Source organism: Juglans microcarpa x Juglans regia, chromosome 5D (genome assembly GCF_004785595.1).
Source record: "Juglans microcarpa x Juglans regia isolate MS1-56 chromosome 5D, Jm3101_v1.0, whole genome shotgun sequence".
Classification (NCBI taxonomy): domain Eukaryota; kingdom Viridiplantae; phylum Streptophyta; class Magnoliopsida; order Fagales; family Juglandaceae; genus Juglans; species Juglans microcarpa x Juglans regia.
Window position 1 is genome coordinate 149,909 of NC_054602.1, and position 22,742 is coordinate 172,650.

Sequence of the window (22,742 nt, forward strand, 5' to 3'; positions counted from 1 at the left end):
ATGAAAGGTTGAAAAAAATCTCCTGTGCTTTTCATTTTTTTTCTTTTCTTGTTTGTTCTTTTTGAAAAGGAGCATGGATTTCCTCTTGATTGCACGGATGTCTAAACCGTTAAAAAAATAATCGAAGGATGAGAAGAAATAGACACCGAGTTGCACAAGTAGCATTTTCATTTCCACAGAATAATTTGGGCTTGAAATTGGACTTATCGCATTTTGTTAATTATGCGGCATCTACGTTGTGATGATGGCCTTGCCTTGCTGCAGACGGTGGAGGAGATCATCTACTTCAATGTCGCCCGGCTAAGTCAATCCTTTTTTTTTTTTTTCCTTCTCTGAAGATTTATTATCTAATCAGATCTTCGCCTGCCCCTAGACGGATGTGTAGAAGCGTCTCATCCATCCAGTACCTTATGGACGAATGAATTTTAAGAGTGAACAAGTTTATAGTCGGCCCTAATCCTTATCCGGGGATTGGATTGTTTAGCCGCTTGTATGAGAGTGTACAGGGGGGGATGGGGAGACAGTATATAAGAAAAGAAAGTCAAAGGTGATGAATGATGCAACCTGTGTTATCGTTATGAAAAAAAGTGACATGGTACTTTTCTGCAGTACTTGTTCCATGCCGGTGTTGGAATGGGAGAATGAAACATACTGAGCATTTCCATAACACAGAAATGGGAAAGCCAAACCTCTGAAAAATCAATATTAGATTTTAGTTTGGTTTCATAGAGAATGGGAGAACCCCAAAAGAAGACATTGAGATTACTTCCAACTGCACCGACATTTTTTCATCCTCCCTAGAATTTTGATATCTTTTACATGTCTTCTGTCAATACATAAAAACAAGATTGCTAATCCTTGTTTTTGAATTAATGTACAGCTCAAGCAAAATGGGCACAGTTCGCAATTGGATGTTCGTGCGTAATGGAATATATACAGGCTTTTTTACAATGTGGGAAAAGGCGTAACATGTAATGCATTTCGGAAACAACTTTATTGGAATTGGAAGAGTAATGCGGAATATCTAGGCTCGTTATAGCTTCCATGTGCAATGGGGTAGTATCATCCATTGTCAGCAAGATACTTGCCCATTTTCTAGCTAGGAATAAATCCTCCCCACACTCCACACTCCACATTTTTTTTAATTTTTATTATTTTTTTCTTTTATCAAATATTTATTATATGAATAATAAATAGAAAATTTGAAATAATTTTAAAAAAATAAACTCAACAAAAATTTAAAAAAAATATTAAAAAATTTAAAAATTTAAAAAAATGTGGAGTGTGGAGTGTGGTAGATGTTGCGTAGCAAAACTCATAATTTATTTGATCATATGTTTTAAATATAATATATATATATATATTAATTACATTTTGTGGTCTAATAAATTCTCAACTTATTCCTTTTGATAAATACATTAGTAATATTGTATTACTAATATACATTAGTATATTAATTACATTTTATGGCCTAATACTAATACTATTAGTAATCCACTTTTAAGTCTATATATAAATTACTATATAAATCACTATAGTATTAGTTATATTATTACTAATGCTATATAACTATAGTAATACTAATACTATTAGTATTAGTATACTAATATTAACAGTGATATAGTTATACTAAATTACTATAACTATATATAATATTAATATCACTATTAGTAATAGTATAGTATATAGTATTAGTAATAATTTAGTATCAATGTATTATTATATTCCATAATGTATAATATATAGTATTAGTATTAGTGTATCACTATATCACTATAATATATATACTATATATAGTACTAGTAGTAACACTATAATAGTATAATTTATAGTACTAGTATATATTAATATATTATAGGAGTTATAGTATAATATATGTATAATAGTATAGTTTAACTTAATATGTTAGTATTAATATGATAATATCAATATAACTATATAGAATATTAATATCACTATAATATAGTATTTAGTATTAGTATTATTATTATTAGTATTGGTATAATCGATAGTTATTTAGTATTATAATATATATTAATTTTGATAAATACATTTCTATACATTTGATCATATACACTCATGTAAAAAAGTGTCTAACCATCTTTTACTATATTATTAGTAGCATATATGTTACCACTATAGATTATAGTATTAGTAATAATGCTATATTATCACTAACATAGTACTATACCAATAGTATTACTATCTACTAATAGTATTAGTGTATTACTAATCTTTATATATATATATATAGATATATATTAATATATATATCAAGTATAAATATCATAGCATAATATACTATAAATTTTAGTATGTATACAGTAAATATATATCCTATATGTATATATTTATATATGTATTAAAAAAAAGTCCAGCGGGCCAGAAAGCCCTGTGAAATAAAAAAGCCCAGCTGCCCAAAACACTAACGGCGTCTTTTTAGTGAATCGGTCATCAAAAGAGATACCCAGCTAGTTGAAATGACGTCGTTTTCAGGTTAATAAACGACGTCGTTCCAACGTTCTTAGGATATCTCAACCTTCGATGCTTCGTAGCCCTCCCAGTCGGTGACTCGGCAGTCCTTCCCTCACTGAGTCACTCTGAGTCTCTAACGATGCCCTCCCTGAGTCCCCTCACCTCTCGCACCGTCGCACACAGCCCCTCTCGCATGCAGGCACAGCCACGTAGCCCCTCTCTCTCTAGTATTTTCTCTTCCTGAATCGTCTCTCCCGGATTTCTCTCCCTCATCTTGGACGATTATTTCTGCTCTAAATTTAGAAAATTTCTCTCTCGCACCGTTGCACTTAGTCTCTGTGATGATTTGGCTTTGGAAATGATTTTTTTGATGTATTTATATTTTTGTATGATTTTTGTGTTGTTGTACATATATGTTTGCTCGTAGTCTGCTTGGTTCATTTTTTCAATGATTTTTTTTTTTTATTGTCTATTTGGTTGGTGAGAAAGTATTAGAAACAACTGAGATTGGAAATGTTGGGTATCACGATTCACTGTATCAGATATAAGTAATTGATGGCTCGATAGAAAACCCATCTAACTGAGCCTCTAACACTCAATACTTTTATGTTTGGATCTGGAATCGGTCATGAATTTTGCTAATAGTTTGGACAATATGTATATATAAGCTCAATTCAATCAACTTGTCTTGAATCCTGATGAGTTTTGCTAATATATAAGTTCTGTTAAGTTCAGTATGTATATATAAGTTCAGTTCAGTCAATTTTGCTAATAAGAGTCACTGTCTTGAATCCTGATGAATTTTGCTATCTAATTATGATATTAAAGAGGGTTTTGGGTAGTGATCAGAGAGCCTATACGCCCATCTTATATTTTTGGTTACTCCATTTTAATGCAATCTCCAACTCCAAGTACTTAGCAAACTGTAGTACTCTTGTAGTCATTCATTACCTCTTAATCTATAAGTGGACAATCTTTTTTCCCTAGTCTTCTGTGAGCTTTTGGTATCCATTCAAGTTCCCTTTCGATCTCTCAATTTGTTTCATGAAAATCTATAGTGGAGGAGTCAAGGGTCATAGATTCCATGGACATGGAATTCTTAAAAAAAAAAAAAAAAAAAACCATGAAGCAGACAAAAACATCCGAGGAATTTGGTTGTTTTATTTTGCATAAAATGCGGATTCACATGTGCCCATTAGAGATAATGTATGACTCATGTCCAATATCACTACCTTCGAATTCAAAATGTTTGAGACTCTCTAGGAGTATGTTGACAAAAACCATGCTACTATTTTCCTTTTCTAGTTCTTAATTTTTCTGTAAGATTACTATCTTGGATTAAGTTTGACCACTTACATCTAATGTGCTTTGAAATGTTACAGATTTCAAAACTGATCCTCTCCCTTTCTTCTTATTTTGTTGTTACAGATGGATCCTTCAAATGAAATAGAAACACCCGGTGATGTTCAACCTTCAACGAAAAGGACCATAGAATCAACAGCGACTAATGATTCACTTTCACCCAAATCTAATATAAGCAATCCATTTACTGGTAGTGGTAGGAAAAGGTCTGTAGTTTGGGAGTATTTTATAAAGATTAAAATTGAGAATAAGTCGAGACCTAGGGCTGCATGTAACTTTTGCGAGACTGCTTATGCTTGTGATCCTAATATAAATGGCACAAAATTAATGTTGCAGCACTTAGAAAAACAGTGTAAGAAGTCTCCAATTAGGCAAGTGGATAGAGACTAATCTTTATTAGGTTTCAAGCCTAGAGAAACCAGTGGAGGACTTGTTCCTATTGCTTTCAATGTTGAGGCTTGTAGAGAAGCCTTAGAAGAAATGTTGATTGTTGATAAGCTACCTTTTAGAATTGTAGAAGGGGAGGGATTTAAGAGATGAGTTCTACTACATAGATACACTTTTATGTACTCCTTGCGCACTGCATTGAAGTGATTGGCCAAAGTAGTTATTTTATATTAAAAAGAGTGATGCAACCAATCTTATTAGTGGAGTGTACAAAGAGTACGCAAAAATAACTGCACGTAGAGTTTTTCTTAAGAGATTTTTGCTTGTTGTGCAACCTAGATGGATTGAGATTTCATCATGTGTAACGATTGCAAAAGATTTTTTAGAATTTATTTTAGAGAGAAATAAATGTTGAAAAGTACTAGGGGCAACGAATTTTTCTAACCACGGATACATGGACATCTGTGTAAAATTTTAACTGCATGTGTCTCACCGCGCATTTTATTGATGAAGATTGGAAAATGCACAAAATAATTATCAATTTTTGTAAGGTGAAAAACCATAGGGGTGAGACACTAGGTAAGAAAATTGAAATGTGTTTGATTGAATGGGGGAGACCCAAAAATTTACTATTACACACGATAATGCAAGTTTAAATAATGAGACAATTTCCTATATCAAAAGAAAGATAAAGAATAGAAAAGTTACGATTTTAGAACATGAGTTCTTGCATATGAAATGTTATGCTCATATCTTGAACTTGATTGTTCGGGATGGGTTGAAAGAATTTGATCAATCAATTGCAAGAATTAAAGGCGCTATGAAGTATGTGAGATCTTCTCCACAAAGGTAGACTACATTTAAGCAATGTTGTGATAGTGAAGTTATTACTTGTAAAAGTCATGTATGCTTAGATGTAGCAACTCGTTAGAACTTCACCTATATGATGTTAGATAGGGTTGAAAAGTTTCAAAAAGCATTTCAGCGGCTAGATGATGAAGATCCGGGATATGTTAATAGTGTTGGGGAGGATGATAATGAAGATGACGATGGTATTAGTGAGTTGAGTAAAGGAGTGACATCCAAGTTAAGGCTTCCAATCAAGGATGATTGGGCTAAGAGTAGATTGTTTGTAAAGTTTCTTAAACTTTTTTACAATACAACCTTGCGTTTCTCGAGGGCCAATTATGTCACTTGCAATTCTTTTGTCCTAGAGCCAACGATAATTCAATATGCAATTAATTTGGAGTATGTGGAAGGGCCACATAATTTGAGGTCAATGGCATGTAATATGAAGTCTAAATTTGAGAAGTATTAGAAAGTTTTGAAAAAATGAATCTCTTGTTGTATGTTGGGTTGGATCTTAATCCTCAATATAAAATGCAATATCTAGCATTTTGTTTTGAAGAAATGTATGTTGATAATATTCCGATTGTTGTTATGTTAGTGGTCCGAGTTAAAGATGCATTGACTCGTTTATACAATAGTTATTGTGAAAATAACCGAGGTGATGTTGGGCACAAGTTCAAACTATAATCCAATCAAGCGAATGAGAGACTAGTACTACAAGTTCAACTAGTCGAGTAAAAGATATGAGGTCATTTAAATTGGCTCGATTTAAGAAGCGTTTGGAGTTAGAAAACTCTTTGGAGAGTAAATCTGAAGTAGAGAGGTATTTGTCTGAAAAATGTGAAGAAGATGTTGCTAAATTTGACTTGTTGACTTGGTGGAAGGTTAATTCTATTAGATACCGTGTGCTTTCAAAAGTTGCAGGGATGTTCTTGCAGTTCCGATATCTACAATGGCCTCGGAGTCGGCTTTTAACATAGCAGGTCTAGTACTTAATCCTTTTCGCAGTAACTTATCTCCACTTATAGTACAAGCTCTTATTTGTGCACAAAATTGACTTCATTCTTCTTCTGGCCCAATTAGCATTTGCAGTTTAAGAGATAATGTTGAGGATTTTGAGAACTTTGATACAGGTATATAGCCTCATTCACCTTTTCTTTTACTGTCTCTATATTGTATATCATATTTTGAAATTGTTTTAATTATTATACTTATTATTTTTTTCCTTGTGTAGAGTTCGTGGAAGAAGTTAAAAGTTCTTTGAAACTTATTTCTTCAATTGGAGATGATTAATGTAGGTCATCTTTTTAAACTTCTTTCCTCAAGTTTTTTTTTCCATTTAAAATAATTAATAACTTTTAATTGGAATTAATTGCTTGATTTATTTTTATACAATTGCAAGGTTTGTTTGAATGGACTGTTGGAGTTGGTAGCTTGGTGCATAGCTCTTTGTTCTGGTTGTATTTTTCTTATTGTGTAAGCAATTAATATTGGTAGTATTTTTATTTTGTAACGTGGACACTTGAGGAGATTGTTATTATTTTATTTTTAGTTTTATTTTGTAATCTGGACTTTGTGTGGCGACTTGTAATTTGGACTTGTAATCTGGACTTGTGTGGTAGTCTCTAAAATGGACTTGTAAATTTTAAATTGTAATATGGACTTCCAGACTTGTTTTATTTTATAGATGATTTTATTTTAGAGCAGATTTTTTTTTCAGAATTTCATTTTCTATTTTTATAGCAGTTTTATTTATAGCAGATTTTTTTATATAGCTGATTTTTTTTATACAACAGATTTTTTTATAGCAATTTTTTTATAACAATTTTTTAATGACAAATTGGCACTTGATTAAAATCAAAAAATCGGATCGAACCGAACAGGAACTTGAAAAACCGGAAGTACCAGTCTAAGAGGGTAATCGGTGCGATATCGGTTCTTGCAAATACAAAACCGGTGAGTCTCAAAATTTGTTCAAAACCAAACCAAACCGGACTGGTTACACCCCTACGACCTTTTCACACAATCGAGAAACTCTTTTTCCACGTACTCTGCAAGGCCATAGGAGTTCATGGGCCATAGTGCCTTACACGGCCACAGGAGTTCATTGGCCATAATGCTTTACACAACCACAATGAGTCCATCAATCACGGATTAAAGAAACAGTCTAAAATAAAAGAAATAGCAACCAACAGTAGACAATTTCAGTGAAGCAAAAATTAGCTACAGTGGCTAAATCACCTCGATTTTTCTCTCTCAAAATTTGCATAATTTTTTTTTTTTTACAAACAAAATTTGTTCATGCATGGGGCACGAAACACCGGCTACATGGCTCCTCTCGAGCATCGCTCAGACATCTTAATCTGTCTTCATCAAAATAAATTACTCCATATCATGGGCACCCTGGATCTTCATCATTTCCAAAGCATGGCTGCCACAAGCCTTGTTGACGCACCATAAACATTCGCCACACTCTATCAAAGCAATTCAGGTTTGCAAATCTCACATTTGTGATTTGGATAAACTACACTAATCGGTTTGGTTTTTTTAGCCCGATTAAGCATCTCCTTCAACAAAAGTCGAGTCACTCACGCGTTCAACAGGCAGGACAGGCCATATGCCTACTTGCCCACCCTAACTCACACGTTCAACGGGCAGGATAGGTCATATGCTTGCCTAACCTCACACATGCGTTCGACATGGGGGATAAGTCAAACACATGCCTGATGTCACTCAAGCTTTCCATAGGCGGGAGAGGTCATAAGCCTGCCCGACCTCACTCACGCGTTCCACAAGCGAGACAGGTCATATGCCTTCCTGACCTCACTCACGCATTCCATAGGTGGGACAAGTCATACGTCTACCCAACCTAACACACGCGTTCGACAAGGGGGACAAGTCAAATGCTTGCCCGAGTTCACTCACACTTTCCACAGATGGGATAGGTCATACGCATGCTCGACCTCACTCACACATTCCACAGGTAGGACATGTCATACGTCTGCCCATCCTCACACATGTGTTCAACAGGTGGGACAGGTCATACACTTGCTTGACCTCACTCACGTGTTCAACAAGTAGGACATGTCATACGCATGCCCGACCTCACACACGTGTTCTACAAGGGAGACAAGTCAAGCACCTACCCGACCTCACTCACGCTTTCCACAGGTAGGACAGGTCATACGCCTGCCTAACCTCACTCACGTGTTCCACAAGCGGGACAGGTCATACGCCTGTCTGACCTCACACACGCATTCGATAGGCGGGACAGGTCATAAGCCTGCCCGAACTCACTCACGCATTTGACATGTGGGACAAGTCCTTCAACTGCCCGACCTCTCTTACTCACATAAAAGCCGAGTCACGAGACTCGCACCTAAACAACAACATCGGCTCAACATCTTCTCTAACAAATGCCGAGTGTATGCACTCATGTTGCAACCGCTGCCAACGGATTACCTCTGGGAACGAGCTTTCGAGCTCCACAAATCGCCTTACGCGAGTTACCTTTGGGAACAAGTCAACGAGTTCAGCAACTGTCTGAGATAAACCCAAGGGGTTGACAAGCTCTCTGCCACTTAGTGCGGGTTACTACACACAAACTCTAGCATCAATACCAAAATGGAAACACCGATAACAATTCACATCAAGGGGCAAAAATCTACTAACGCCATCGAAAACAAAAATGGACAGGAGAATATACACTATTTGCTAATGATAAACATACTCATGCAACTTATCAAGCAAACTCAAAGCCGTCTCTTGACTTGCGACGATGACAGTCTGTTGACTATTTCGACCCTCACCCACAAGTTTAGCAAAAGTGGATCTCTAAACTCACCACAAACTACAAGCAGTGACAATCCCTTGCCTGCCTGACCCTCGTGCCCAAGCCGAGTTCCGCGCTCGCAACTAACGCAATCGAGCACATCTCTCACCTACCTCACCAAGCCGAGCTCTATGCTTGCACCTAGTGTGGTCGAGTACGTCTCTTGCCCAAGTCGAGCTCCTCGCTCACACCTAGCGCGATCAAGCACACTCTCACCTACCTCACCAAGCCAAACTCTGCGCTCGCACCTAATGTAGTCGAGTACATCTCTCGCCTAGCTCTCCAAGCCAAGCTTCGCGCTAGCACTTAGCACGGTCGAGTTCATTTACCGCCTAGCTTCACACTCGAAAATCTTCATCACTTAACACAAACAAAATAGAAAACCAGGGACCTACTCCCGAAATTTATTTTTCTACAGATTTTCATAGGCTATCTCTGTCGCAATTTAACTTAAAGGTTCTCAAAGTATTCTTGTTGAGCAAGCTGGCCTTAAGAATCGCAGGTATCTGTTAGGAAGTAAAATTCTCCTGGCCCAAAATACATCACAGGCCCAGCCCAATGCGCAACCATCAATAAGCAAGAAGAAAAATACAAGGAAGGGACAAGGAAAAGTAAGTGTCAGAGGGAGAAGAATGAGGTGACAGAAAAGAGAGAAAAATGAGAAATGAGTGTGATAAAGCTAACTGCCTCACCTACTATTGACAAGGGCCGGAATTAAAAGGACTTCTTCCAGAAGGCTAAAAAGGGAGGAGGAGGAGGAGACAAAGGTCATCTTCAACCCCCGAACGAGAGCTCTAGAATATTAGATTTTCCAGAAAATAGGTCTTTGACTTTCATTGTACATAGAGAAATGAATACCATGAGAAATTATAAAATAATCATATTATAATGGATTTATCCTCCAAACAACTCGTATACATAGGCCCTGTGCCGAATCACGTAAATTTTTGTATCTTCATCTCTATTTATATTTATTGTATTTAATTTCTATTCACTGTTATAAATGTACGTACTGGCACTGTATCGTGGCTCTGGACCGTCATCATGGGTTTCGAACCGTCTTATCTAATCTTAGACTATCTTAATGGATCGTGAATGACTATTTCTTTCATTTCAATCTTTTGTACAATTTTTGACATTAAGATAAATGATTACAACAAGTTTGAATCTTCAAAATTTTACAAAAGGTTGAAAATTGGTTATTGAAATATCTCGCTCCCAAACAATAGCTTTCTGGGAACCAAGCGACCGTCAAGGGACAAAGCCTCAGAAGAAAGGGACAAAAGAAATGGATTTTCTGTTTTGGTCACTAAACCGAGGATCTGAATAGTGACCGACTGGTCTCTCTCCATTCAAACGGCTATAATGGAAGGAGATTGACTTGAGTGGAGAGGAGAGCGCTGGTTGCAGCAACAAATAATACAGTAGTTATCACAAATACATTAATAAATCAAGGAGTAATACTAGTATCTTATTTCGTTTGAAAAAGTTACGTCTATCATTAAATAAAATTTATCTTTTATGTAAATTTTAAATTTATTATTATTATTTTTTTAAATGTACGAGACTTTACATCTTAAAATTATAAATATTATTTTTTTATATTAATAATAACACAATAAAAAAAAAAAAAGTAAATCACTGTTTATTCATGAGCTTCAACTTTCTTTTCTTTTTTTATGGTCGGTTCACTGCAGAGAAGACAAAGAGATTGGTGCGGTGATGACGTGGCCCACTAATGCACGTCGTTCCGGCTTCTGACACTGCACGTTTGCCCAAAAGCCCAGGTACAATTGCAATTTACAATACAACCCCCCACAATCTTTTTACTCCTTTGCAGTATCCTTCCTTCAAACGATCATGCTGTCTCTCTCTACCTCCCGGCTCCCCTTTCAGGAAGTGAAGATATTTGTCATATGCAGAATCTTAAGAGAAACATGTAACAAAAGTCAAAGAAAAGCATGCAACGGTATGATTTTCAAGAAAAACAAAACAGGGAGCAAATCAAAAGACAGAAATCTCTTTCCCTTATTTACCCCAAAAAAAAAAAAAAATTCCTACCTTTCATTTTTTTTCGTTGTATTATATATTTATAATTTCTTTTACGCGTTTTGGCCTTGGGGGTATCAAACGTACTGTGCCACTGCTCCTGTCAAATCGTCCTTTTCTCCAATTTTATTACTTTCCTTTCCTGGTTAAATTTTGCACATTCATAATAAATTCAACACTTGTCTTTTTTTTTTTTTTTTTTTTTATTGGATAAAAAGACACGGGGACTCATTTTGGCAAGAAATGCCTTCCTTCTACTTCACCTCTCTGTATCTTTGCCATTGCTTTTTCTCTTTCGCTATTTTCATACATACTTAGAATAATTCAAATAAATAAAACAAACAAAAATAAACCAGAGATAAATTTAATATATAAACAAATATAAAACCGAAAAAAAATAAATTACTGTTTTTAATAAAAATAAATATTACAACCACAAACAGATCTTATAAAAATTAACTTACAAACTGATATGACTTAATGTTATACAAAATTTTTTTTATAATAATTATAATTTTACAATCTCACATTAAATTATATTAATTTATAAATTAAAATTAAAAAATTTTCGTCTAAAGTATTTCTCCGCAGTAAATGAATTGTATTACACCAGTCAGAGGTTGCTGTCCCTAGCTAATTTTTGTTTACGTAAGAATTTTTCTTCTCTTTTTCAAAGTTTTGCCTGGTTTTTACGTTCACTTTTTAAGATTTAACTCCCTAGGTTTTACTTTATTCTTAAATGATTTTTATACACGCAAGTCTATTTGTCATGACCTGATAAAGATCAAATGGAGGATAACTGTTGAAAAGCTATAAAATTAAGAAGCAAAATAATAAAATTGAAAGTCCGAAATTTTTTTTTTAAAACAAAAAAAAAAAAAAAAAATCATCTTGTTTTATTAACCCAAATTTTATGCTTCTTCGAAAACAGCAATAACACTCGAATCTCTCCCTGATATTAGAAAGCAGCACATAAGAGAAAGCAAAGAATAACGTCAAAGCCCACTTTTCTGGATTCCTCCGGTTTCCGATAAACCTCTGCCCCATTCATCCTTTTCGCAAAACCTTAATTTTATTCGATATTTTAATTATTTTCTTTGTGAAATATATTTGTGCTGCTTTTGATACATATTGGATTCCTTTTCTCTCACTTGCTGGAAAATCGCTGCATTTTCTCTGATTCCTCGAACCCATCTGCAAAAAACCGTTGCTTTTCCCCCTAAATCTCTGTGAAGAAAAACGAACAATTGCTTTAGTACTGCTTCAAAAAAAACAAGACTTTCTCCCTCTTTGCCCTGTAAAACCCATAATTTTCGTGGCGATTTTCCCCCTAGGAAACGGTGGGATCATGGAGAGGCTGTGGTTTCTTAACTGGGCTTTTGTTGTGTGGCTCCTCGGTTGTGTTTGTGTTGAAGGTCTTGGTGTGAATTGGGGTACCATGGCAACCCACAAGTTGCCTCCAGACACAGTGGTTAAGATGTTGAAAGACAATGGGATTAAGAAGGTGAAGCTGTTTGATGCAGAGCAGTCTACAATGAGCGCTCTGGCTGGGTCTGATATCGAGGTCATGGTCGCAATTCCCAACGATCAGCTGGCGGTGATGAACAGCTACAATCGTGCTAAGCAATGGGTCCAGAGAAACGTCACCCGCTATCTGTTCAATGGAGGAGTTAACATCAAGTACATCAAATTTTCTTTTCTTTTTGTTTAATTATTCCTTTTCCGATTGATTTATTGTTATCAACTTCCATGGGATTCTCAATTTTATTAACTATGGTCATTCTCCTTATATATATTCATATGTATATGTATGTATGTGTGTGTTATTACCTTGAGTACATAAACTGATGTTATTTATACTGAAAATTATTGATAATCTTTTGCTTTAACTTGAAAATTTATTGGGATATTCTTTGTTTCACTTATTTGAAAATTCAAGATATTTTCTGATCACATTGATATGAAGTATTGGGCAACTTATGCTATTTTGGGATGTTAATTGGTTGAATAACTTGAGTTGGTTCTTGACTCTGCCATGGGCAGTTAGGACATGTTCGATTCCACATTATCATGTGGCATTCAATGCCTTGCCTTTGAATTTTCTGTTCTATAGTGTTTTAGAAATCCAATCAGCTGTGGTCATTGGCACGCCCTGATTTAATTTGCTATTAAATTTTCTTTATATTTTATAAAATATGCCACATGCTTTCCTCAACGTTGTTTCTACTTAATGTGCTTTAATTAATTACTGAGAAGTTGTAAGACAAGGAAATACGAGCTTTGGGCCTTAGTATCTTACCAACTTAACTCCAACTTCTTGCATATTTTTGGGATTCTCTTGTTTACTAATTTTTTGATCCAGTTTCTTCTCATTCGAATAAAATTTTTGTTTACCTAGAAAAGGGAAGTTGTTTGTTGTTTTTATTTTCAACATTTACTTGGCGATCATTTGGAGCATTGGATTCTTTGTATAGTTCTTTTTTGTGGGGATTTCGCATGGGAAATATAAAAGAATGAGTATTAAGATCCAGGAGGAAAATTTATCTCTCTGGAAAGTTTATTGGAATATGGACACTAAATCTAATTGTTAGAAACAGACTGTAAGACTAGTAAGCAAAATATAAATGAGAAAGATATAGATTTGTCAAAGTTATTTAATAAACTTGTTACGTCATTATCTCTGTTGGATCTCAATTTTGTAATGTTGCTTGCTTATTGAAAAGTTTAAAGGAAGTGATGGTTATCAGATTTACAATTTGGCCTTCTCTTTACCAATTAGATAAACCTTTTACATTAGTGGGGTGTTTAAATGAGGATATTCTTTTAAGATTTAATAATCTGTTTAAATGCATATAAGTGAAGTTGAATCCAGATGCGCACGGGAATCTTGATTCCACCCAACCATCTTTAGATGGGAATGTGGATTCCTTTGTAGTGCCATCATCCTAAGAATATTCATCTATATCATATGGACAAAATTTTCCTTGTTTTATATTTTGCATCTGTCCCTTTTGATACACTTACATGGTTTTTTTTTTAATTTTTTGTTATATTTTGTAATTGTTCAAAATAATGTGGCTTTATGCAACTATTTTCTTCTATGAAATATTGTTAAATTTGTACAAGAAAATTTGCGTCTCTATGTCGAATTTTGTCTGGGTTATCTTTTAATAATAATTATATTTTGTTTCATTGTGACCGTTTGCAAAATTTGTATAAAAAGTGAGGAATTATTTTTTTATTCTATGAACAAGTTTATTTGGGAAATGAAATGAAATGAAACGGTGACATGTTCCTCTACTCCCCGTCATTGTTTATTTCATTTCTAAATCTGAAACACAGCCATGGAGTTTTCGATCAAAAAAATATATTTTGTAGCAAACAGTTTTATGCACTTTAGGAGAAAAATAAAGTAATTTTTTTGAAAGAATAGATTGGTAATCCAGATTCTGGCATCACATTCCTAGAACGGTAGATGCCAAAGGAAATACCAGATTCCTTAAACCAAACACCTCATAGTAGTTTATAAAAGTAAGGAATAATTTTATCACATTTCAACCGGTCTTCTTGCTCTCAAGTAAAAACTGGTTGTGAAGCTTACTTCTGTTATTTGATATACAATTTTGATTTGTCTTTATTGCTATTCTCTTTATACGTTTGGCATTGTAGATTTGAGAGGCTGTCACTTCCAAGTTAGCTCCTCTTTCTTATCAGATTATTACTACCTACTTGCACAGATATGCAGCAGTTGGCAATGAGCCTTTCCTGACATCCTACAATGGCTCATTCTTGAATGTCACCCTCCCAGCACTTCAGAACATTCAGAATGCCCTTAATGAAGCTGGTGTCGGAGACTCCATAAAGGCCACTGTTCCTTTAAATGCCGATGTGTACAATTCACCAGAGACCAGTCCCTATCCATCTGCCGGGAGGTTCCGGAATGATATTAGTGACCTAATGACCCAGATTGTCCAGTTTCTAAGCAAGAACAATGCCCCTTTCACAGTAAACATTTACCCTTTCCTAAGTCTTTATGGCAATGACGACTTCCCTGTTGACTATGCCTTCTTTGATGGGGTAAGCCAGCCCGTCGTTGATAGTAATGGGATTCAGTACACAAATGTTTTTGATGCCAACTTTGACACCTTGGCGTCTGCTCTTAAAGCTGTTGGATATGAGAACATGACCATTATTGTAGGCGAGGTGGGGTGGCCTACAGAGGGGGACAAGAACGCCAATATAGGCAATGCTTATAGATTTTATAACGGGCTTTTACCGAGACTTGCAGCCAGTAAGGGCACCCCATTGCGGCCTGGATATATAGAAGTTTACTTGTTTGGTCTTATAGATGAGGATGCCAAGAGCATTGCTCCGGGAAATTTTGAGCGCCACTGGGGAGTTTATAGGTATGATGGGCAGCCCAAATTTACGATGGATCTTTCTGGTCAGAATCAAAATAAACTTCTTGTGCCTGCACAAAATGTGGAATATCTCCCTAACAAATGGTGTATGTTTAACCCCAATGCCAAGGATCTGAGCAAGCTTGCAGATAACATAAACTTTGCTTGCACCTTCGCAGACTGCACATCACTCGGATATGGTTCCTCCTGTAACGGCTTGGATGCTAATGGGAATGCGTCTTATGCATTTAATATGTATTTCCAGGTACAGAATCAGAACCCATTGGCTTGCAATTTTCAAGGTTTGGCCATGGTGACTACACAGAATATCTCGCAAGGGAACTGCAATTTTCCCATTCAGATAGTTGCGTCTTCTTCTGGGGGGTGCTCAACGGTGACTGCAGTGATTGTAACTCTATTCCTGTTTCTGTTGCAATAGATGATTTATTTTTAATTTTGAATTTTAATTTTTTTGGAGATCAGGCATATTGTTATTATTTTTGCTACTTTAATTGTACGTTACAACTCTTTGGGGATATTTTTACTTCACAGATTGGTTCAATAAAAATTAGTTAATAAAAAAATAAATAAAAAGTCCACAGGAACCATAAATCCTATGGCTTATAAGGCATCTAATTGATTTGTTGGCCTGTGGGATGAGATTCGTGACAATACTCATCCGACTTGGCCTTTATTTTTTATTTTTCGATGGGGCGGTAGATCGCGCAGCAGCATGTGGGTGTTGGTAGTAGGAAGACAAAAGGAGACTGGACATCTTCCTTTATGCACAAAAAACGGAAAATAAAGGGACAGATAGATTGAATTGAAAGAGAATCAGTTGACAATTCGTCGTCCGGCCAAGGCCTATGTAGAATTAAAGTCACTGGTTATAATCATTTTTAATAATTTGGTTTGATATGATATAGAGGAATTATTAGATCTATTATTTTATAATTTAAAAAAAAATGTTATTCGTACCAAATATTTCTCTATTTCAATTTCATGGCAATTTTTAAGCCCCGTAGTGTTTGATCCGAGAGTCAATGGGCCATTCAGTGTTTGATCCTTTGCTCCAATCACCAATGGATAGGAGATTGATTCCTTTGGGCGCGGGCCTCTTGTTAATATCTAGCCCAGCTTTAATAAGCTGCTGGGCTGTTGCATTAGGCTGACCAAATAGAAATCTCTCCCTTTTCAAGCTCACAAAAGGGTTGATGGAGCTCTTGTTAATGGTGGGGCCAGTTTTTCACCATCCACACAAACAAACATTTGAAAATGAGCATCTCAATTATGCACCCTAAAACCCCCAACAACACAACATGGCACTTGTGCTCCTCAGTCCAGATCTCTTATGGTCATGGATGTGATGAGTGTTAATTCACCCACCCACTCACCTTCCTTCGCAGCATCCATCATCATCATCCATATTCCATCTTTTCAAATGTCGGTACTTTATTTGGAAAAAAAAAAAAAACAGTTTGTTTAGCTGCAGTTGGGATCTTTGATTTCAAATTCAAAACGTATGTCATATGTTCATGTTTTTATTTTTGGAAAATAATGACCCTAATATATAATTAATTTACCATTGTCATTCTTCTTGATTTGTTGACACAATTTAATTTTAACACATTAAACAGGTATCACTAATATATATATCAATATTTAGATTTCACACTCACGAAAAATAATGATAGTAATAAAAAGAAAATCATTTTTCTGATGACAAAAGCACGCATGCAAATAACGGTTTGTCGGCAATCATAATCTAATGTTTTGACTTTGAGAATGATGAACGGATAGAAAGAACTTGGTGAATAAATTTGGGAAGCAACCGAAGGGTTAATGCATGGAAACAAGGTATTTGAGGGCTATTTTCTGATCAAGAGGGAAAAAGAGGGCTGATTAGACACAGCATTTTTTCTCAGGGTTTATACCAAGTTACGAACCCTCTCACCTGAGCAGCATATATTGCAAAAGCAAATATTCCGTGTCTGTTTTTCAAAATTTTCTTGAGAACCACCAAATCACTCGATAAAACATGAACAATGAAAACTCACGTGCATACCCTTCTTGGAATCCATTATCTTATCTCCTACGAGGCAGTAGCGCTATATATATAGCAAAACTTGAATAATATATACGACAACACTAATACTTGGATTCCATTTTTTTTATTGAAAAAAAAAAAAAAAAAAGACTTCGCGACATTACAAACAGAGGAAAACCAGTTGTGCACAAAGTCGCAAACGCATTAAAGTCTTGTTGTTTTCATTGCTTTTGCAGAGCTTTGCCTTGCAGGCACAGAGCTTTCCAAAAATATAAACAAATAATTTTTCGTATGTTCAGAATTCAGCCATGAGAATGCCCTTAACACTACTATTTTTCTTGGGCTCCAACATATAAGAAAAAAATAATAATGAACATCGATGTGATCGGGGAATGAACATTTGAAGAACACTTCAAAATCTACTTGCGGGTGTACTTCGGAAAGAGAGGAAAAAAAAAAAAGAGGACTACATGATATTAGTCCTCTTTACACACAGGAAAATCTACTTGCACAGAGCTTTACACGGGATCCCATGGATCATCTGCCAACAGCAAATTCGGTGTTACTACACTAATAGTTTAATTTCAACGAATTGTTCTGTCTAAACTTTTTTTTTCAAGGGAAAACCCATGCCACTGCCCACTAGGGAATGGAAGGCGGAAAAGCCATTCTCATCTCCATGACTTTCTTGTGAGAGTTTGAGTGCAAATAGCTCACAAAAGTAGGACTCTTTGCTGGCCTATACTCTGGCAGCAACCTACCCGACTTGTACCTTACCCCACATGCATTGCACAGTGTTTTCGGACCCAATGGTCCAGCCCTCCACTGTGGGGTCCGTTGTGCTAGGCAATGGGTGCACCTCCTTGGCATTGGCTGCTGTTCATTGCTACCCTCCAAGCTTCCCTTCCGCACCATCCCCTTCTCGTCCTGTCCTTCCTCTTCTTCCCTCGTTTCTTTCTGCTCACCATCTCTTAGTATGTTAATGTTTTCCTCATTTTTGGGCACAATAAGTTCACTGTCAGCCAACCAGTAAGCCTGTTGGAGCAAAGGGGGGTCCGAGCTGATTACGTTGAGGGCATGAATTTTTGGGTTTAAGTGATGCAACCAGGTGCTTCTTAAAGTTAAAGGGTTCTTGGTTTTGAGAGTTGTAGCCCTTTTTCTTTTGCTTCTAGCCTTGCCTGGCACTACAAAAGTTTGCAGGGAAGCTGGGTTCTGTTCGGCCTTCTGCAAGGGTCTTGAGGGCTTTGGGGTTGTACTTGTGGTTTGAACACCCGTGGGTACTGGGAGGCAGTTTCCAGTGCTGGATAGACAGTCTTCCACAAATACTGAAAGCCATTCTAAGCTAACATCCACTTCCTGCACGTTTGGTCACAAAGAAACCCAGAATTAGTAAGACCCATGAGAGCATGTACTACGTATTGGTGAAATGTGATATCTCATACCTAATATAGGTGTGAAAAACCTGACCAAAATAGCGTGTGAAGGGACACAACACAGAAGGAGATTAGACATAAAATTAAGGATAAAACCTAACAAGCACGAGAAGGAACAGAAAAATAAAAAAAAATGGAGAACCAAGGAGTTGAAACAAGCATGCAATTTAAGAAACCTAAGTTGCAAAACTTCAAAAGTAGAAGCGAGCAAAAGAAATTTGCGAAAGCACAAACACAACTCCACTCTGAGAGAGATAGAAGTACAAAGAAAAACTATGAATAGGAACACCAATAAAGGAAAGGACGAACCGTGTTCTGAGCAGAGAAGAGTTCGTCAAGACTGGTAGTGAGGCCACCAAGCTTGGAGTGAGGGGAGAGGACCTGCTCTGGCTGGTAATCACTGGCAACTGTCACATTCCGGTAGAAATCCATGGCCACAATGCAAATACTCTTTAAGATTTTGAACACACCAAAAGAAAGAAAGAAAGAAAAAAGAGAAAAACAGGAGAAGAAAAATGTAGTCTTTCTAAGTTATCTCAGTGCCCTCTTTATGGCCTCGTTTTTTTTTTTTTTTTTTTTTTTTATTTGTCGGCAGATAAAGCTAAAGAAACAAATCAAATTTACGCAATCAAAGAGAGCAAGCCCACATCGGCACCTCCCCATCTCTCTCGGCAACTATCTAATAAGGACCTGTTTACCACGGTTTTATTCTGTTTTACATACCATCTATACATGTCCTCTTTCCCTTACCTTGCTTTTTCTTGGTTTTATGATTTTATCAACAAAACATATTTTCTGTAATGTTTTATTTCTCAAGTAATAAGAAAAGAAAAGGAGAAGTATCATATTATGTTGCTAAAAAATGAAAGCTCTTACATGTTTTTATTTGTACTTTTTCCGTTCCTTTATTTTAAAACTTGGTTTATTCAGGTACAAGATAAGGAAATGGAAAATGACCGATGCATTATGCCTTTTTATTAAATATTATAAAAAAAAAAAGATAAAATACACTATCAGTCCGATCCCTGTAGCAGGGTCCTAAGAAAATAGGGGCTTTCTTTCTGAATTACGAGTGCAGCTTTGCAGAAGTTAATATCATAGGCAGGGCAGCTCAGAAATTAGGTGATAAGTGAAGCCTGCAACTCTCTCCCCTTCTTCCAAAAGATACATTGTGATGGTCTCGGATTTGGTCTTAGCTGAATAGCAGTGTACTACAGGGTGCTGGATTCTTTGAAAATTTCAAACAAATTTGACCAGGTCGGCTTAATTGGTCCAGGAAAAGGGGAAGTGGAGATGGATTATGTACAGGTTTAATGACTAGCATCCTTTCATTTAAAGGAAACGATCAACTATGTTTTATGCTAACGATACTATTAAATATTCACATTTCGTTTTTCTTTTGGTCAGCGAGAATTTTTGGATAGTGAGATGATAATTTTTTTATTTTAGATGAAAGTTTAAAATATTATTTTTTAATATTATTATTGCTTTTGATTTTGAAAAAGTTGAATTGTTTATTATATTTTATATAAAAATTTGAAAAAATTATAAAAATAAACTGAAATGATATGAGAATTTTGTGTCTCATCCTACTTGCCAAACCTATCATAGAAATTTTCTCACATTCAATCACTCCGTGATTAAAAATAATTAAAAAAACAAAAATTGCTCTAGTGTTCCCTTATAAAAAAGACCTTTTCCAATTCTTCTATAGGTAACCGCCGGTGGAGAACCGACGGGGAACCGGCTGACGTGGCACTTTAAAAATTCCAAAAAAAAAAACCGAGTGAGTGATATATGCAGGAAAAATGAAGAAAAAAAAATGCAAAAAGCGGGAACCGAAATGAATATGAGTATCGATCTTCGAGTTTTCTTCTCTCTCCCGAGCTTTGTCTTCGACTAAACCCAGCTTCGCAGCTTCTTCTTCGACAAAACCCAGCTTCGTCTTCGACTCGTCTTGTCCCGAAAATCATATCTTGTCTGGAGCTTCATCTTCTCCCCCGAGCTTCATCTCCTTCAAGATTTTGCACAAGTGCATGCGTCCAGAGGTAAACGGGAAGGAGACATACCACTCACTGAGAGAGGATGAGAGGCGCGACAGTAAAAACGAAATGACGCACCAGAAGTCTCTCATGATGCCCGATGCTTCAACATGAGAAGCACTCCAATACTTTGAACCTTTCAGAATGTTGACCTACGAGAATGCATGTGGTGCCTTGCACGTTATACCACGTAGTACTTCAACTACAAAATGTTTTGCTTTATATGTATATTTTGATCAGGAGGCTCTAACCAGCCATCATTAGCTAATGTAATAGCAGGAGAATTCATGATGGAATACTTTGAACCCTTAAGACTATTGTTATAAAACAATTGTTATATATAAATGTTTTAAGAATGCAAATCTATATATGTTTCTCTCTTTTGGGTTCAAACGAATTTTCCATTTGATTTTCTTTATATATATATATATATAAAGAGCATCAGAAGTCTCTCATGATGCCCGATGCTTCAACATGAGGGAAAGTGTTTTGTACCTATTCAGCTTGCTCTGTTCTTAGTTATGAAAACAGGGGATGGTTGGGGTGCTGCGGCTTGGAGCAGCAGCGGGAAGAGGAAGCGCTGCTAGCGGCTTGCCTTGGGAATGAAACGGCTTACGAAATGGGGTAGGCAAAGGATCGAAGGGAGAGGCAAAGATTTCAGCTTCGAAGGGAGTGGGAAGATTTCGGCTTCGTGGGTCGTCTCGAAGATTTCTGCCTCATCAGTTTTGCTCCTCTCTTTTGCTAGTTTTACGTGACTTAAAAGATTTTTGAAGAACAGATAGAGATGAAGAGTCATGGAGCTGAACGAAACGAAGAGAGAGAAGTGGAAAAAATAATTTTTTTTTATAAAAAGTGGGCCCGGTTATGCGGGGGTTTCCCCAGCCGGTTGTAAGTAGAGTTTTTGTTGTGATAAAGTGATGTTTCTTCAAAAGTAAATAGATGCGGGGGAGGCTAGGGCTGAAAAAAACATAAAAGATCAGTGGATAAAACTTTTAATTTCCAAACTTGTAAAAATTGTGCGCCTGGGTCACTTGTTGGTTGAGTATTTATTTGATAATAAATTGAATTCAAAGGAGCACAAAGACGAGACCCTAATTTTCTTTATATATATATATATATATATATATATATATATATATATATATATATATATATATATATCATTGCTTTTGTTAGAGGAGTGTGAAGAGAGCCAAGAACAAGGGTGTTTCGCTTATTGGTAAGAAAAGATGGCTTACCAAGAGAATTGAGTTCTCTTAACCATTTTCAGATTTTGCTGCATTCCTAGCCAACCTTTGATGAAAGAAGATCCAACATGAGGTGGCCTTGTTCTTCCAACTATTAGAAATTATATGAGAGCAGCCAAAAGTGAGGAGAAACAATGCCCAAGTGATCCAAACACTCGTTTTCGAACAATTCTCTAAAAACACATGAGGGTCTGTTTCAGACCAACTTAAATAGCAGGCACAAATCGAGGCTAAGGAGATTCCACATTGCTCTCCAATGGAATACCATTGTTCCGCAACTTCCACACAAAAACAGCAATTCTAATAGGTATAACAGCATTACAAATGAAAGATTGAAAAGGAAGGAAAACAGGGAGATTTATCTCTCAACAAGTTCCGGCCTGGTTGAATGAGCCGTCTTTAGTATGTTTCCAAACCCACCCGCGAGTCAGAACCAGCGCGCAGTTTAATGTGGATTAAATAAGGATCGCCCACAGGTTGAAAGCTCACAGGTCCCCTCCCACCCTCTCCCTCTCTAAGCCAAGAAGCCATTTCCATTGTCATACGAAAAATTCAGTGCACCCTTTTTTTTTATCTTCCCATTAGCTTTTTGGATGATAGGTAATAAATGGTCAATAGA

At 36.1% G+C, this 22,742-nt stretch overlaps 2 protein-coding genes across 2 annotated transcripts; one reads left to right on the forward strand and one right to left on the reverse strand.

Moving 5' to 3' along the window:
* Window positions 1–11,869: 11,869 nt before the first annotated feature.
* LOC121265322 (glucan endo-1,3-beta-glucosidase 8-like) lies at window positions 11,870–15,831 on the forward strand. Its single transcript, XM_041168907.1, has 2 exons — window positions 11,870–12,634; window positions 14,692–15,831. Exons 1-2 carry the CDS (start codon window positions 12,303–12,305, stop codon window positions 15,791–15,793), a joined length of 1,434 nt encoding a protein of 477 aa, XP_041024841.1. The 5' UTR covers window positions 11,870–12,302; the 3' UTR covers window positions 15,794–15,831.
* Window positions 15,832–17,924: 2,093 nt separating this feature from the next.
* On the reverse strand, window positions 17,925–19,636 carry LOC121266537 (GATA transcription factor 7-like). Its single transcript, XM_041170393.1, has 2 exons — window positions 19,144–19,636; window positions 17,925–18,757 (listed from the first exon to the last, which is right to left on the reverse strand). Exons 1-2 carry the CDS (start codon window positions 19,264–19,266, stop codon window positions 18,044–18,046), a joined length of 837 nt encoding a protein of 278 aa, XP_041026327.1. The 5' UTR covers window positions 19,267–19,636; the 3' UTR covers window positions 17,925–18,043.
* Between the last annotated feature and the right edge of the window lie 3,106 nt (window positions 19,637–22,742).

Bases quoted from the DNA above. Each gene is read 5' to 3' on its own strand.
- LOC121265322 (XM_041168907.1), top strand. From the start codon at position 12,303: ATGGAGAGGCTGTGGTTTCTTAACTGGGCTTTTGTTGTGTGGCTCCTC. The intron at 12,635-14,691 runs GTACATCAAATT...CTACTTGCACAG, and splicing joins AATGGAGGAGTTAACATCAA to ATATGCAGCAGTTGGCAATG.
- LOC121266537 (XM_041170393.1), bottom strand. From the start codon at position 19,266: ATGGATTTCTACCGGAATGTGACAGTTGCCAGTGATTACCAGCCAGAG. The intron at 18,758-19,143 runs GTTCGTCCTTTC...CCAAACGTGCAG, and splicing joins TCTTCTCTGCTCAGAACACG to GAAGTGGATGTTAGCTTAGA.